Raw genomic sequence first — 14634 nt, forward strand, 5'->3', positions numbered from 1 at the left:
CGCAATCTTCAGGCAGATACCTTTGTGTACAATATGCAATGTATACAGTACATCCGTAATACGTACAGTATACACTAACGGGAACATACAAATATAAATGTCTACACCCAAGGTCTGAAAACCTGTACGTTACACACGCACATACACACACACATATATGTGTGTGTGTGTGTGTGTATGCACACGCAAGTATATACATGGAGGCTTAAAATATAAGTTGCAACTCTTATAATTTATTCCTGAATAACGTTATCTGTGGTTACTCATTCATCGTTTTTGGAAAGTTTTTCCATCGGCGATCTAGTAATATCCTGCCTGCACTTAAAATTAATTGTACGCTTAAATATCTGCGTGTATGTCTGCGTATGTGTGCGTATGTGTGTATACTTCCTTTCTGTTTTGTTCGTTTCTTCTTTTTTTAAACACTGATATTTATACAGACCCTCAAACGCAGAAACACACACACATATACATACACATGCACACACACACACACACACACACACATATATATATATATATATATATATTATTAAGAGAAAACTTAATATAGCGTTCGTTATAGCAGTTTTCACAAACGCTATATATATATATATATAGACACATCAATCACAATCCTTCAGTCAGTACAAAACAGAGCTGCGAAACTTGTTATTGGTGGCCTAAGATTTGATCGTGTGACACCGATCTTGAGCGAGCTTCACTGGCTGACGATAAATAAAAGAATAGTCTTCAAAATTGCAGTTCTTACATTCGAATCATTAAATGGCATGTCACCAGAATATATGACAAGTAAATTCGCCAAAAATCAAGCTACGTCGACTTTTCATTTCAGGTCGGAAGATTTGAATTTGCTGTCTGTGCCATTTAGTTACTCGTTTGCAGATTGGCTCAAGAGACACTGCAGTTGCTGGTCCCGCCGTTTGGAAGAGTCTTCCACCGGCGTTCAGATGATCTGGACTTTCATTGGAATTATTTAGGAGAGATTTGAAAATATTTTTATTTTCTGTTAAACTGTAAAAATTGCGACTTTTTTAATTTTTGTTGTTCATATGTAGTCACGTACGTTTTGTTTTTTCAATGTGAACGCCCATGAAAGAGTTTTAATAAGCGCTAACTAATTACTCTTAATAAATAAAAATTTATATTTATATAATATATATATACAAATATACATATATATATATATATATGTATATATATATATAACTAACTTTTGTGTTACTGTTCAAATTTTGCTTCATACTGAACATATAAACAAATAAATAAATACAAATACAACTTTATCCATGCCAACTTACATACGCATGTATATATATAAACGAATACATGTATGCATGTATATATATGTATGTATAGGTATGTTATGTTTATGTATGAAGATGAGTTTTCCATATTACATGCATGGGAATTAGAGGTCTTGGGACCCAAGTTAAACGTTCATTCGTTCGTTCGTTTGTTGGTTTTTTTCTCTTTTGTCCTATCATTTGATCAGGTTTGCAGGTAGCTACAGTTAGATTTTCATTTGACTGTTGGTTTTTATACTGACCTTTTATTTTATTTTATGTAAAAGATATATCTTTTAATAAATAAATAAATAAATTAATTAATTAACTAACTAACGAACTAACAAACTAATTAAATTATTAATAAAATATTATTAAATAACTTAGTATTTTAATCTGAATGAACGATAAATTAATTAAAAATGTTAGCAAATATTTTTTTGTTGTTGTGATCTACCGAAATACGTTTCATTTTTAAAATGAACAAAATTTTAATCAATTCTTGAATTAATTAATTAATTGATTAATTAAATTTAATTTTAAAATAATTATCGATTATCACATACACTGTTTATGTTTTTCAACGATCCTAATTGAACCATCTTGCAACTTTAATAATATTTATATTTATTGTTTAAAATTTAAAAAAAGAGAATTAATAAACTATAAAAAATTAATTTAACCTGAGAAAGTCGTTATTTTTTATTAATAAAAAACAAAATAAAAAGTAAAGACCGCCGATGATCATTTAGCAGACGTTAATTTTTTTCCTCATTTCTTTCAAGTAAAAATGGCACGAAAATATGCCATCTCTCGCCACTGCCTGCATTCATCCATCTGTTATCCTCTTCATAGTCATTAATAATAATTGCACTACGTCGTCAACTTCACCATCATCACCATCATCATTGTCATCGTTGATGATAATAGTATGATCGTCATCATCGCCATTGATAATACATGCATTGTCTCTCAGTTTATCATCACCGTCACCATCATAATTAAATAAATTACTATTATTTATTTTTATTTATTTTTTTTATTATCATTGATAACATCACCAGAAAAAACAAGGACATCATCGCCAGTAGCGGAAACAAATTAATCACTATCAATATGTATTAGATTTCATCATAGCCTTCATCATTGTTATCACATCAAATTGCCGCGAAGAATCCTCATCATCTTCATCATCGTAGTCATCATCATCATCAAAACTAACATGATCATAATCGTCACCATCACCAACGACATCAAAGACTTCATCAGAGTTTTTCAGTGTAGGCAGACTAAGGTTAGGAAGAAAACAAATTTTTATTTATTTTTATTTGGCAATTCAATCGCATTCGTTCATTCAAACATTTATTTATTCATTCATTCATTCTATCCTTCATTCGCTCGTTCGTTTGTCCATTCATTCATTCATTCGTTTGCTCGTTCGTTCGTTTGTTCATTCATTCATTCATTCGTTTATTCATTCATTCATTCAATGATTTCGTTTGTTTTAGTTCTCAACAATCCTTGACTTTTTTTTATGAAGTTCAACTGTTATTAATATGAAAATCAAATATTTATAATGTATTATTATTATTATTATTATTGTCATTATTATTATTAATATTATTATTATTTATACAATTATTATTGTTATTATTATACATTATAAAAACGATTAATTTAATCATGTTATATTTTTATTTTAAAAAATCATGTTGCAATTAATTCATGTCAGTCAATCATTTAATATAAAAATAAAATGTTGAGCTAATTAATAAAAAACATTTTTTCTAATTCTAACTCTGTGTGACTATAGTTGTATTACAATCATTCGTTTGTTCGTTCATTCGTTTGTTCGTTCATTCGTTTGTTTGTTCGTTCGTTCGTTCGTTCGTTCATTCATTTGTTCGTTCATTCATTTGTTCGTTCATTCAATTATTCATTCATTCTGTCAGCCGGTCAGCCATTCTTTGTTATTTTTGCATCTTGTCATTCATTCGTTGATTCATTTAATCATTTTATTAAATTAACTTATTCATTTATTCATTCTTCATTTATTCATTCATTCATTCGTTCGTTCATTCATTCATTCACTCATTTAACAACGGTCAATCAATCTCTTCTGTTGTCAACGGACACAGGCTATGATGACGTCAGAAATCAATAAAAAATAATAAAAAAACTAACAACAATAATAACAATAAATAATATTAATTATAACAATAAATAATAATTATAACAATAAATAATATTAATTATAACAATAAATAATAATTATAACAATAAATAATATTAATTATAACAATAAATAATATTAATTATAACAATAAATAATATTAATTATAACAATAATATAATTAGCGCATCACGCATAATTTCCATCATTAATATTGCACGTCGTAAATACGACTCCAGATGTCATCCACACTCTTGCTATGAAAGTGAATGTACGTATGTATGTGTGTATGTGTGCGTCTGTGTACATATGTCTGTATGCATATGTGTGTGTGTATGTATGTAAATATGTCTGTCTGTATGTATGTATGACTAAAACGTATATGTTCAAATATTTCAACCGTAAATTTATTAAACTGATGATGAAATGACTACGTAATGGTGATATATTGATACAGATGTGGCGTTTATTATTATTATTATTATTACTATGATGATGGCAACAATGACGGGATGATGTTATGTGGTAATAGTCTTTCAGTTGGATAACCTTGAAAACTTTTCAATTTAGCCTAGGGAAGAGTGCTCTAGTATTTTTAACTTTCTTCATCTCCTGGCTTTTTTTGTCAAATAAAAAGAGAAAAATGTTATTATTGTTAGTATTTGTATGTACCGCAGCTACTGCAGCTGTTCTACTACTACTACTGCTACTATTACTTGTTGCAATGCTGCTAAACCGTTACTATTGTGGCTGCTATACTACCACAGCTTCTGCTACTAATATTATTGCTTCTACTGCTAGTACTAATCGTACTACAGCAGCGACAAGAACTACAAAGATGCTGACGACAACGACATCTACCACAAGATGTCAAATAACCCCAAGAAGTCCCTCCCACATCGTGACATGTTCCGTCGAAAGTCATATTACCAGCGTCAAAATTATCGTTATGCCTTTATTAGCGAGTCATAATTTATGTTCTTCCATCACGGTACGCGGCTGCCTACTTGTATTTCTCGGTATTTTTTTGTAGTTTTGGGTATTTTCAAATATTTATTATAATTTCTAAATAAATAATTTATTTGTTTTATATATTTTCATTACGCTGCGTAATTCGTGTGCGTTTTGATTGGTTCCAAAAAGGAGAAAAAGCAGATAAAAGTGAAAAGAATAATTTTATGATTTTATAGAGTTAATATTAATGAGGCAAATATTGAAAACAAAAAGAGTTTGCCAACAAAAACAATTTTATGAACACACGACAACAACACTTAGGAATCATTAACAACACCAGCTCCATTCAAATTGTCGAAACGGAAACAACAACATCGCCGACGACAACAACAGCAACAACAACAATATTCGCAATACCACACACTAACGACAACAACCAGAATGAAAAAAAACAAAATGTTAAACAACAACAACATCAAACAACAACAACGTCAACAACAACATCAACAACGCGACAACAAAATCATTAGTAACATCAACAACAACAACAACGAAGAACATGTCGAGAGCGCACACACGCATTGACAGCACCATGCGGTATACAATAATAATAAGAAGCAGAAAAGCTCGCAAGTCTCGATTTATATACATTGTAATGCATAACGTAATTGTTGTTTATTGGGACACTGACAATAACCTAAAAAAATCAACTATAAACTAAAGCAATAGTCCAGTCGACAACAACCTACCACACAAGCTAGCATCATAAACCAACAACACGTATTTACACAAGACAACAATACAAGACAAAGACAACAACCCATGACAAGAACGAATGACGGCAACAGATGAAAACAACACGTAACGGTAACACGTATGAGCAACGCGTTATAATACGTGACAGCAAAACGTCACAACAACACGTGAGACTAACATATCGCAACAACATGTGACACTAACAATAACAAGTGACGATAACACTACATGACAACAACATTTTGATTAAAGTAGTTTATGGTAACTAAAAAATAACAATAGCTATCCCAACTAACACAAACAGAACTTGACAAACATGATACTAACTTATAATAAACATTTCTAACATTTCAAATACTTTAATTCGTCTAATCAAATCAAACAAAAAAGAACCACCGAATGAGATGAAATAGAGCGGTAACCAAAAAGCGATAACTGCTCGTTAACAGACAACCACTTTCAGACTCTAGCCATCAACATTAACGTCTGACTGTACGTACATCAGTCAAAGCCGTAAGGAAACAAATTATTTGTATAACGTAAAACAACCGAAAATAAAGTTACGAAGAGTGAAAAAGTTTTTACTTCATGGTGTAGCGTGTTTTAGATAGTGGATACAACGTTTTACAAGCAAATACATGCATTACATGCTAAACAACGCATTGCAAATGTGGATGATGACAATGAGTGGGGAATCCTTAACTCAACATTCTTCCCCCTACTCGCCACAACACACAAAAATACACATCCCAATCTATGAATAACGTTTTAAAATATGTATTCATGCAAGAAATTTATTCTACATATTCAAATCAACAGTCAGTAACAACAATTATTAAGAAAAATAGCCAGAAGAGCAAAATGATATAATTACACACCACGATGCAACTCAGTAGGGTAACTAGAAAGGCTCGGTGGGGGCGGTCCACACCAGGCAGTACGTTTTAGGGGTGAAATTTTAATTCATTAACTAATTAAATGAAATTCGCCAAATTTTTCTTGAAAAATTATCAAAATATCTTTAATTTTACACAAGAACCTTTTTAAAGCTCATTTCGTGCAAATATTTTTCTAAACCTTTTCAAAATTAATGTGAATTATTGTTAATTTTTGACTGTCATATGATATTTTCATGGATAATTGTATTAATGATTTACAAAAGTACTGTTTAAAACATTCCAAGGTGAATGTTCGCTCCTGAGAAAACACGGCAACAACAACAACGACGACAACTGACAACAGATTGTAACAACTAAAAATTATATTGTTTCTAAAAAAATATTTGACTTTCTTATTACTTTATGGAATAATTTTTGTGTGGAAACAAAACTTCACCAAGCTGCATACATGCCTACGTGCGTGTATCAATTAAAGTATTTGACATGTTAGAAGATGTAACGGCAAAACAACAACACATAACATCAACACAAGCAACCAACTACGACAACACATAACATCAACAAAGGCAACCAACTACAACAACACGTTACATAAAAATCTACAACAAATTACAACAAAACACAAGCAACTAACAACAACACAGCCCAACCCAAAACAACAACAACCACAACAATCAACAATAACAGTACCAGCAACTAACAACAACAACAACACAACACAAAACAACACTAGCAGCAACAACAACAACGACGGTGTTGAGAATAGAATAATTGTTAAAAATTTTAAAACTCGAATCGTAAATAATGGCAGATTATACGGAAAAAAATTAAATTGCCTCCAACGAGTATTAAATTAATTAAAAGGTATAAAGTTGCAAATGTTCCGCTAATTAAAAAAGTTTTCTAATTAAAATTATTATCCAGGAGTTTTAAAAAATATCAATAACCAACCAACCGACCAACCGACCGACCAACTAACCGACCAACCAACTAACCAACCAACCAACCGACCAACCGACCAACCGACCGACCAACTAACCGACCAACCAACTAACCAACCAACCAACCGACCGACCAACCGACCGACCAACTAACCGACCAACCGACCGACACACTAACCGATCAACCAACCAACTAACCAACCAACTAACCAACCAACCGACCGACCAACCAACCAACCGACCGACCAACCAACTAACCGACCAACCAACCAACTAACCAACCAACTAACCAAACCAACTAACCGACCAACCAACTGACCGACCGACTCACTAACCAACTCACTAACAAAACATCCAACCATCTAGACAATCAAAAATACAGCTGCTAACCAATAGTTTTAATTAGCCAATCAACTAACTTTTTTAATATAAAACTAAACTATAACAACGAAAACAACAACAAAAACCGATTTAATTCATTGCATTCCCAACCACACGACATTCCAAAAATACCCCTCTCAATTGATGCGTAGTAACGTGAGGCAGGCAACCAGGTATTGCACGTATCAAACCATTTCGAAGGCATGCCGGCATCATCAAAGAGTATAAACGTACTTATAAGAGCAAATAAAAAATAAACATATCTAATTCAATATGTATTATATATATAAAAAATATAGGTATAATTAATCTGTACTAGTTGTAAACAAATGCACATTTGGAAGGAGTTAGGAAAAGAATTATATTGCTCTGTCCGTGAGTTCTGGGTATTCTACTCTGGTGTTGATCCAGAAAGCTGCAAGTGTTGAAGTGTTCTCAAACTGCATCTTCAATCCTCAATCAGTTACAAGCTCCAAAAAAGTTATTTTCCAAATATGTCTTCATCCAACCAAATAATTCCATTACAGCAGGATAAAAATGTACTTTCATTTTCAGCTAAACAAACAAGCGGTTACAATAAGATCATAAAAACGTGAAATTATAAAAAAAAATTGATCTAATATTAATGTAAAATATTTTATAAAAATTCCAAAAAATTTTAATAAATTTTCAATTCGGGATGGACCGTCGTTTTTGAGATCATTTCCATACTCAACTCACCACATTCAAGTGCGATTAATCCATCCCACTAAGATTGTTCATCTGGTTGGTTATAGTCCTGTCCTTCTCCACATTTATCTCACATACTTCAACATATTCCATTAATGTATTTTAAGTAGCTGACCTACCCATCTTTTAATTTTTTTCATTGCTCTGCTGATCACCTCCAAACTAGTAACTTGCTCATAGAAAATTGCAGAAAATTTTTTGGAGTTATTATGAAATATATATTTAGAGTTAAAGTTATTAAAGTTAGATTTAGTTTTAATTTATAATTTCATGTTTTATGTCGTCAAATTATATATATATATATATATATGTTGGAAGAATATATATATATATATATATATATATATATACTTTCATCATCGTCAATATATATATATATATACATATATATATATATATATATATATATATATATATATATATATATATATATGTATGTATGTATAACCATGTATGTGATGCTAATTTTATTTTCCACGTTGAATTTAATTGCCTTTTAGAAACAAAGATATTTTTAACAATAGCGACGAATACTTGGATGCAATTAAAAAAAACATCACGCGACATCTGTGACGTCATTCTGGTTGTTGCTATCGTTATTTTTATATCTTTGCTGATGTCATCTGTCGTCATCTACCATTTTATTATTTTTCTTTTTATCGATTTTTTCAGATGTTCTGTCATTAGCATTAATTTTTAATGTTGTGATATTATTATTTTTTTTATTATTATTGTTGTTTTTATTATAGTTATTATTATTATAATAATTATTATTACTATTATTATTAATGTTATTGTTATTATTATTATTATTATTATTATTATTATTGAATTATAACAAGTGTTATCATCTTCATCGCCATCATCATCTTCATCGCCATCATCATCTCCATCACCATCATCATCATCGTCGTCATCATCATCGTCGTCGTCATCATCATCGTAAAGACCACCCACGACTACGATGCTGGCAATATTTGACACCAAAGACCTTTAATCAAACCTCAATGAATAAATACACGTGTGTACCTCTTTGTACTCTGCTCTCTTACTGACACAATACAATACATACAATACATACACTACATACAATACAATATGATACAATACAATACGATATGATACAACACAATATGATGAACACATACAATACGATACGATACAATATGATACAATACAATACGATATTATACTATACAAAGCAATCAAATACAATACAATATAATGCGTACCAATTTTTCTCATTGCGTATTTACTAATTTTCGTTTAACGTTTTGTATTTCTTTGCGTTTTGTTAGTTTTTTGACGGTTTGCACGGTTGTATATACTTCAATGAAGCATTAAATTTTTTTCGCCTTGTATCTTTTTGTTTTATTCATTCCTAACATGCTCCATTTGTTTTATTGCGATCATTTAAAAGTTAATTTTATTATATAGAGATAATTTATTGTCTGGCTTGTATTGTATTGTGTGGTATTTTATTACGTACTGTTGTATTCTGTGCTATTGTAGTGTGCAGTTATCAGTACCGGCTTTAAAATGTATTCAGACACCAATATTGATACCCATTTTTGAAAGTTTCGCCAACAATACCAATACTTTTGAGTTATTTAAACTGTGTTAGACATTAATGAAAGAGGAGCTATTATTTTATTCATGGCTGGCAATGCGTTAGACGGTCATAGTAAATTGTGGTATATCAACCGTAGTTTGTATTGTATGGGGTATTTGTATTGTATGGTATTTTTCTGTGCCGTGTTGTATGGTACAGTATCATATTAGATCTCATTTCATAACAACTTCTTGATTGCATTTGATGTCAATAAAATTTTGGGAAAAAAAATTCACAACACACACACAAACACACATTAGATATCACTGAGATGATTTATCATATTAGAATTTAACGCCCATCAAAGCAGTTTACGTACGTACGTACACTTAAGTACAATAAACAATCAGGTGGGTAAGGTAAGGTAGATACGCGTGCTGTTATTAAAAGCAAGCACCTTAAATAACGAAGAAAAGTTTGTGTGTGTGTGTGTGTGTAAGTGTATGAGTATGTGTGTTTGTGTGTGTGTGTGATTATGTATGCGTGTTTATATATATGTGTGTAAGTGTTTTTGTATGTATATGCATATACATTAAAATACATACATACATATTTATGCATATACAAAAAATAATTTTGCTTATGTGCATGATGTGGATGATTCTCATCCACAACGTACAACGTTAATAACTTTCCATGTACACCTCCTATGTAAAATTAAATGGATTTATTTAGTATTTGTTTCTACTAACACACGCAACCTGCACTCACATACATTGAGACCGCACATAGACACATACACAAACACACCACACACACACGGATACATAGTTATACACACACACACACACACACACACGGATACATAGGCATACCTACACACACACCACACACACACGGGTACATAGTTATACATACACGTACACAGTTGTACATACAGAAATACACACGCATACTTACTCAAGCGTACGTAAATACGCGCAAGTATGTTGAAGGCACATAAAACACAGGTATCAAACGACAATGATTCACTCCTTTCACAGATGGATGGACGGAAAGATGGATGGATGGATGGATAAAAGGATGGATGGAAAGATGGATAGATGGATGGATGGATGGATGGATGGATGGATAAATGGATTGATGGATAGATAAATGAATGGATGAGAGGAGGAAACCTTTGCAAATAAAAAATATTTGTAATTATTAATTAAGAGAATGTTTAAATATAATTATAACTCTCTCAAATTTGTATGGCATCCAGATTATTCGCACAGATAAAAAAAAATATTTTTATTGAATTGTGCATAGATATGAAATAATATTACTGACAGGAATATGTTATAATAACTCTGATTTGGACCATGGGATAAATTTTCTCGCACATGTTTTCTTAAATCTTATAAACTTCTATGACGGTAGAATAATAACAATAATAATGATATTAATAATAGTAAACAAAGAATCAGTTTTTATCGAGATTAACTTTTAAGTATTTTATTCCTCTATGATCAGAGACCAGATACTTCTCTAAAGAAAAAAATGAATTAAAAAATGGTTTCTAAATTCAAAAAAATACAAACCTGAAAGCAAATCAGTCAATCAGACACGGCGCTATTCATGGTGCTGTCTTGAAAAAAATCTCCATCGGCCTTAGATGTGATGAAGCGCAAAGAATTCAAACATGAATAATGCCCTTTAATAAAACATTTTGTCAAAATTAATTTTATTTCGGTGTCTTTGTATGTGTGTGTGTGTTTGATTTCGTATACAATTATGTGTCAATTTGTGTCCGTGTGTGTTTGTTTGTGTGTGTTTATATGTGTGTTTGTATGAGTTTGATTGCGTATATAAATATGTGACAGTACGTAGGGGAGACGGGGGCCGAATGGACCGCTTTTTTTTGTCGCTCACTAAATATTTTTTCTTTGCTCAACAAAATCAGCTATCGCTATTTTAATAACTGATCTTGATTTGTCATTATCTTGCACAGTTGACGGTATTTTTTTAATATTTCCAAATAACGTAATTTTTTTATAATTTAATTTTTAAGGTGGGTTGTTCCAATTTTTTTGGTGGTCCATTCGGTACAATAGCGGTGTACTGGATGGACCGGGTAAAGTACCAAATGGACCATTAAAGAATAGCAACAAATTCATGGAAATAAACACATTTGAAGTATTTTTAATTGAAACAAAAATTGAAATAATAAGATTATTCATGTATGCAAAATTCGCAAATGTAATCAACTGCACTAGAAACACTCGTGCAGAGCTCGTGAGCCCACTTGGCACAATTTCTGCAACGAAACCACATTTCGTTGTCTCGGCCAGCCTCACCACACATGACGCATATGTCCTTCTCAGCATATAATTGTCTTTTAATTTTATTTTTTTTTGTTACTCTGTTGCTCTCTTCGGATATTTGATTTTTTTTATTTTGTTGCAATTTCCTTTTGTTCATGATGGGACGTTTTTTTATCTCTTCACGAGTTTGCTGCACGCAAAGCTCTTCTTTAACTGAACTTGACAAACCAGGCTTTTCTTTTATTTCCTTAATCTTTCTTTTTAATGTGGAACGTTTTATATTATAAACCTGAGAAGCTTTTCTTTCAGACATTTTGCAATTCAAGACGTCGTCCAAAGCCTGAGACATGTTTTCTTCATTCCATCCACCTTTTTTGGCGTTTAATGCTCTTGACCTCATCCTCCTTTTGGTCTTGTATTAAAAAATTATTTAATATCATTTTACTTAAATTTCCTAATATTAATAAAAACATTATTACTATCACAATCTCCAATAATTTTTTTATTAAAATTGAAAATTGGAGCAAAAGATATTCTAGAACTTTTTAATTTTTAAATTAAAAATTCATAATTAATAATTATTAAAATTGAAATTACAAAAGTAATTGATATTTAGTTAGATATGGATTCAATTCCAATTACTAATAAACCACTGTGACCAGGGTATCATTCTTTATATAAGTATTAGTATTTATTAGAGTGGTTCATTCTGTACACACAAAGCTGGTCCATCCTGTACCACATGGTAGTTGGACACTAAAACGGACATGCCAAATAAATTAAAAAGGATAAAGGTGTCAAATCAACACTATCGTGTTCAGAAAGCATTATTTTATAGAACCTGACAAAAAAACAAAAACATACCGCTCGAAATTTTTCTAAAACACTCAAAAAGAAACAGACGAATATTTCACTTTTTCTCGCAAAAAAAGGAAAAGTGAAACAGTTAAATCGGCTACTAAAAACATTTAATAAAATTTACATCTGGTTATAGAAAGCCAAGAGACGTATATGAATTTAAATTTTAAAAAAATGTTAGCGCATGTTTACTATTTTTAATTTCGAAGGTCCTTTCGGTACCTGGTCCATTCGACCCCAGTCTCCCCTATAAGTGTTTGCGCGCGTGAGAAAGAGAGAGAGAGAGAGAGAAAGAGAGAGAGAGAGAGAGAGTAAGAAAGAAAGAGAGTGAGTGTGTGTGTGGTGTGTAAATGTGTATGTCCACCCATCCGTAGTACACACATGCAGACACGCACGCACACACACACACATGCACACACAAGTTGCACATGGAGAGCAAAATATCGCCGGTGGAAAAAGGAGGAAGATAAGCGGAGAGAATTAGCATTGATGAGTTAACGCATATTATCGCAGCCAGGCACGTACACACAAGCGTACGAAGGAATACAAACGTATACAAAAACATACAAACGAATACAAAAACATACAAACGAATACAAAAACATACAAACGAATACAAAAACATACAAACGAATACAAAAACATACAAACAAAAACGAAAACATAGAAACGGATACAAAAAAATACAAAAAAACATGCCGATACAAAAGACATAAAAAGATAAATACCAAAACATAAAAATACAAACAAATACACCGGTATTCAGAGAACAGAATACATCATTACACATGAACAAAAAAACAAAATTTTGTTTAGTATACAACAAGTTATACCATACAATAGGTATTTATAGTTACCATTCATCCTAATTAATACAAAGCAAATTATAAGATTTCAAATCATCATTCACAGTTGGTGATTCAGGTCTATCCGACTGTCGAGGTATATTCCATCTATTGCCCAAATTCATAGATGTCTTAAGAGCTATGGTTGCGAAAATAAATTTTCGCTAACAACTATCAACATGTACCGTTTTGAAATATCAACAATCGATGGCTTAAACTGAAATTGAACTATTCGACTAATCGACTATTCGACTATTTGTTTGACTATTCGACTAACTGACTATTAGACTATTCGACTAACTGATTATTTGACTATTCGACTTTTTAAATAGCCGAAGTCAAATCTGGGAAGTCCATCTTTAATTTTTACAACATACGCAACAACACAATCACACATACATAATACATATGTAATTCCAAATTACGGCATACAATACAATTGTATTTATATATTCAACAACACATACAATAAATACAATTCACATAATGAAAATGATTTACACTACAAATTACAACGTATAGAATACAATTGCTCATAAACATTACATTACTATTGTGCATATACAATACAATTTTAAACATATAATTCAATTGTACATATACAATACAGTTGTTTGCATACAATAAATACATTGCAATACAATTCACAACATATACAAAACAATACAATACAAAACAACTGGTGTGCTTCAAAGATAAGCAATGGTTGTGTTGATTTGCAATGTATGTTTCTTTATTTCTATTTTCTTCCATGTTCTTCATATAATGTTGTGTGTACCTGTACGTGTGTATGTGCGTCATTGTTTTTCTGTGTGTGTGTGTAAAGGCATGTTTATGTTTGTTTACGTGTTTGAGTTTGTATGTGAGTGTGTGTCTGTGTATATATATATGTGCGTGTGTGTCTATGTATACATACAGTGTTCGTGTATGTGCATATATGTATGAATGCGTGTA

At 31.3% G+C, this 14634-nt stretch overlaps 1 protein-coding gene across 1 annotated transcript; it reads right to left on the reverse strand.

The window, feature by feature from the left end:
• Window positions 1-11885: 11885 nt before the first annotated feature.
• On the reverse strand, window positions 11886-12326 carry HELRODRAFT_165264 (hypothetical protein; the record flags this gene model as incomplete). The annotated part of the gene is made up of 1 exon (XM_009031107.1): window positions 11886-12326. The coding sequence occupies one exon, from the start codon at window positions 12324-12326 to the stop codon at window positions 11886-11888; it is 441 nt and encodes a 146-aa protein (XP_009029355.1).
• Window positions 12327-14634: the final 2308 nt, after the last annotated feature.

Source organism: Helobdella robusta (genome assembly GCF_000326865.2).
Source record: "Helobdella robusta unplaced genomic scaffold HELROscaffold_7, whole genome shotgun sequence".
Taxonomy (NCBI): domain Eukaryota; kingdom Metazoa; phylum Annelida; class Clitellata; order Rhynchobdellida; family Glossiphoniidae; genus Helobdella; species Helobdella robusta.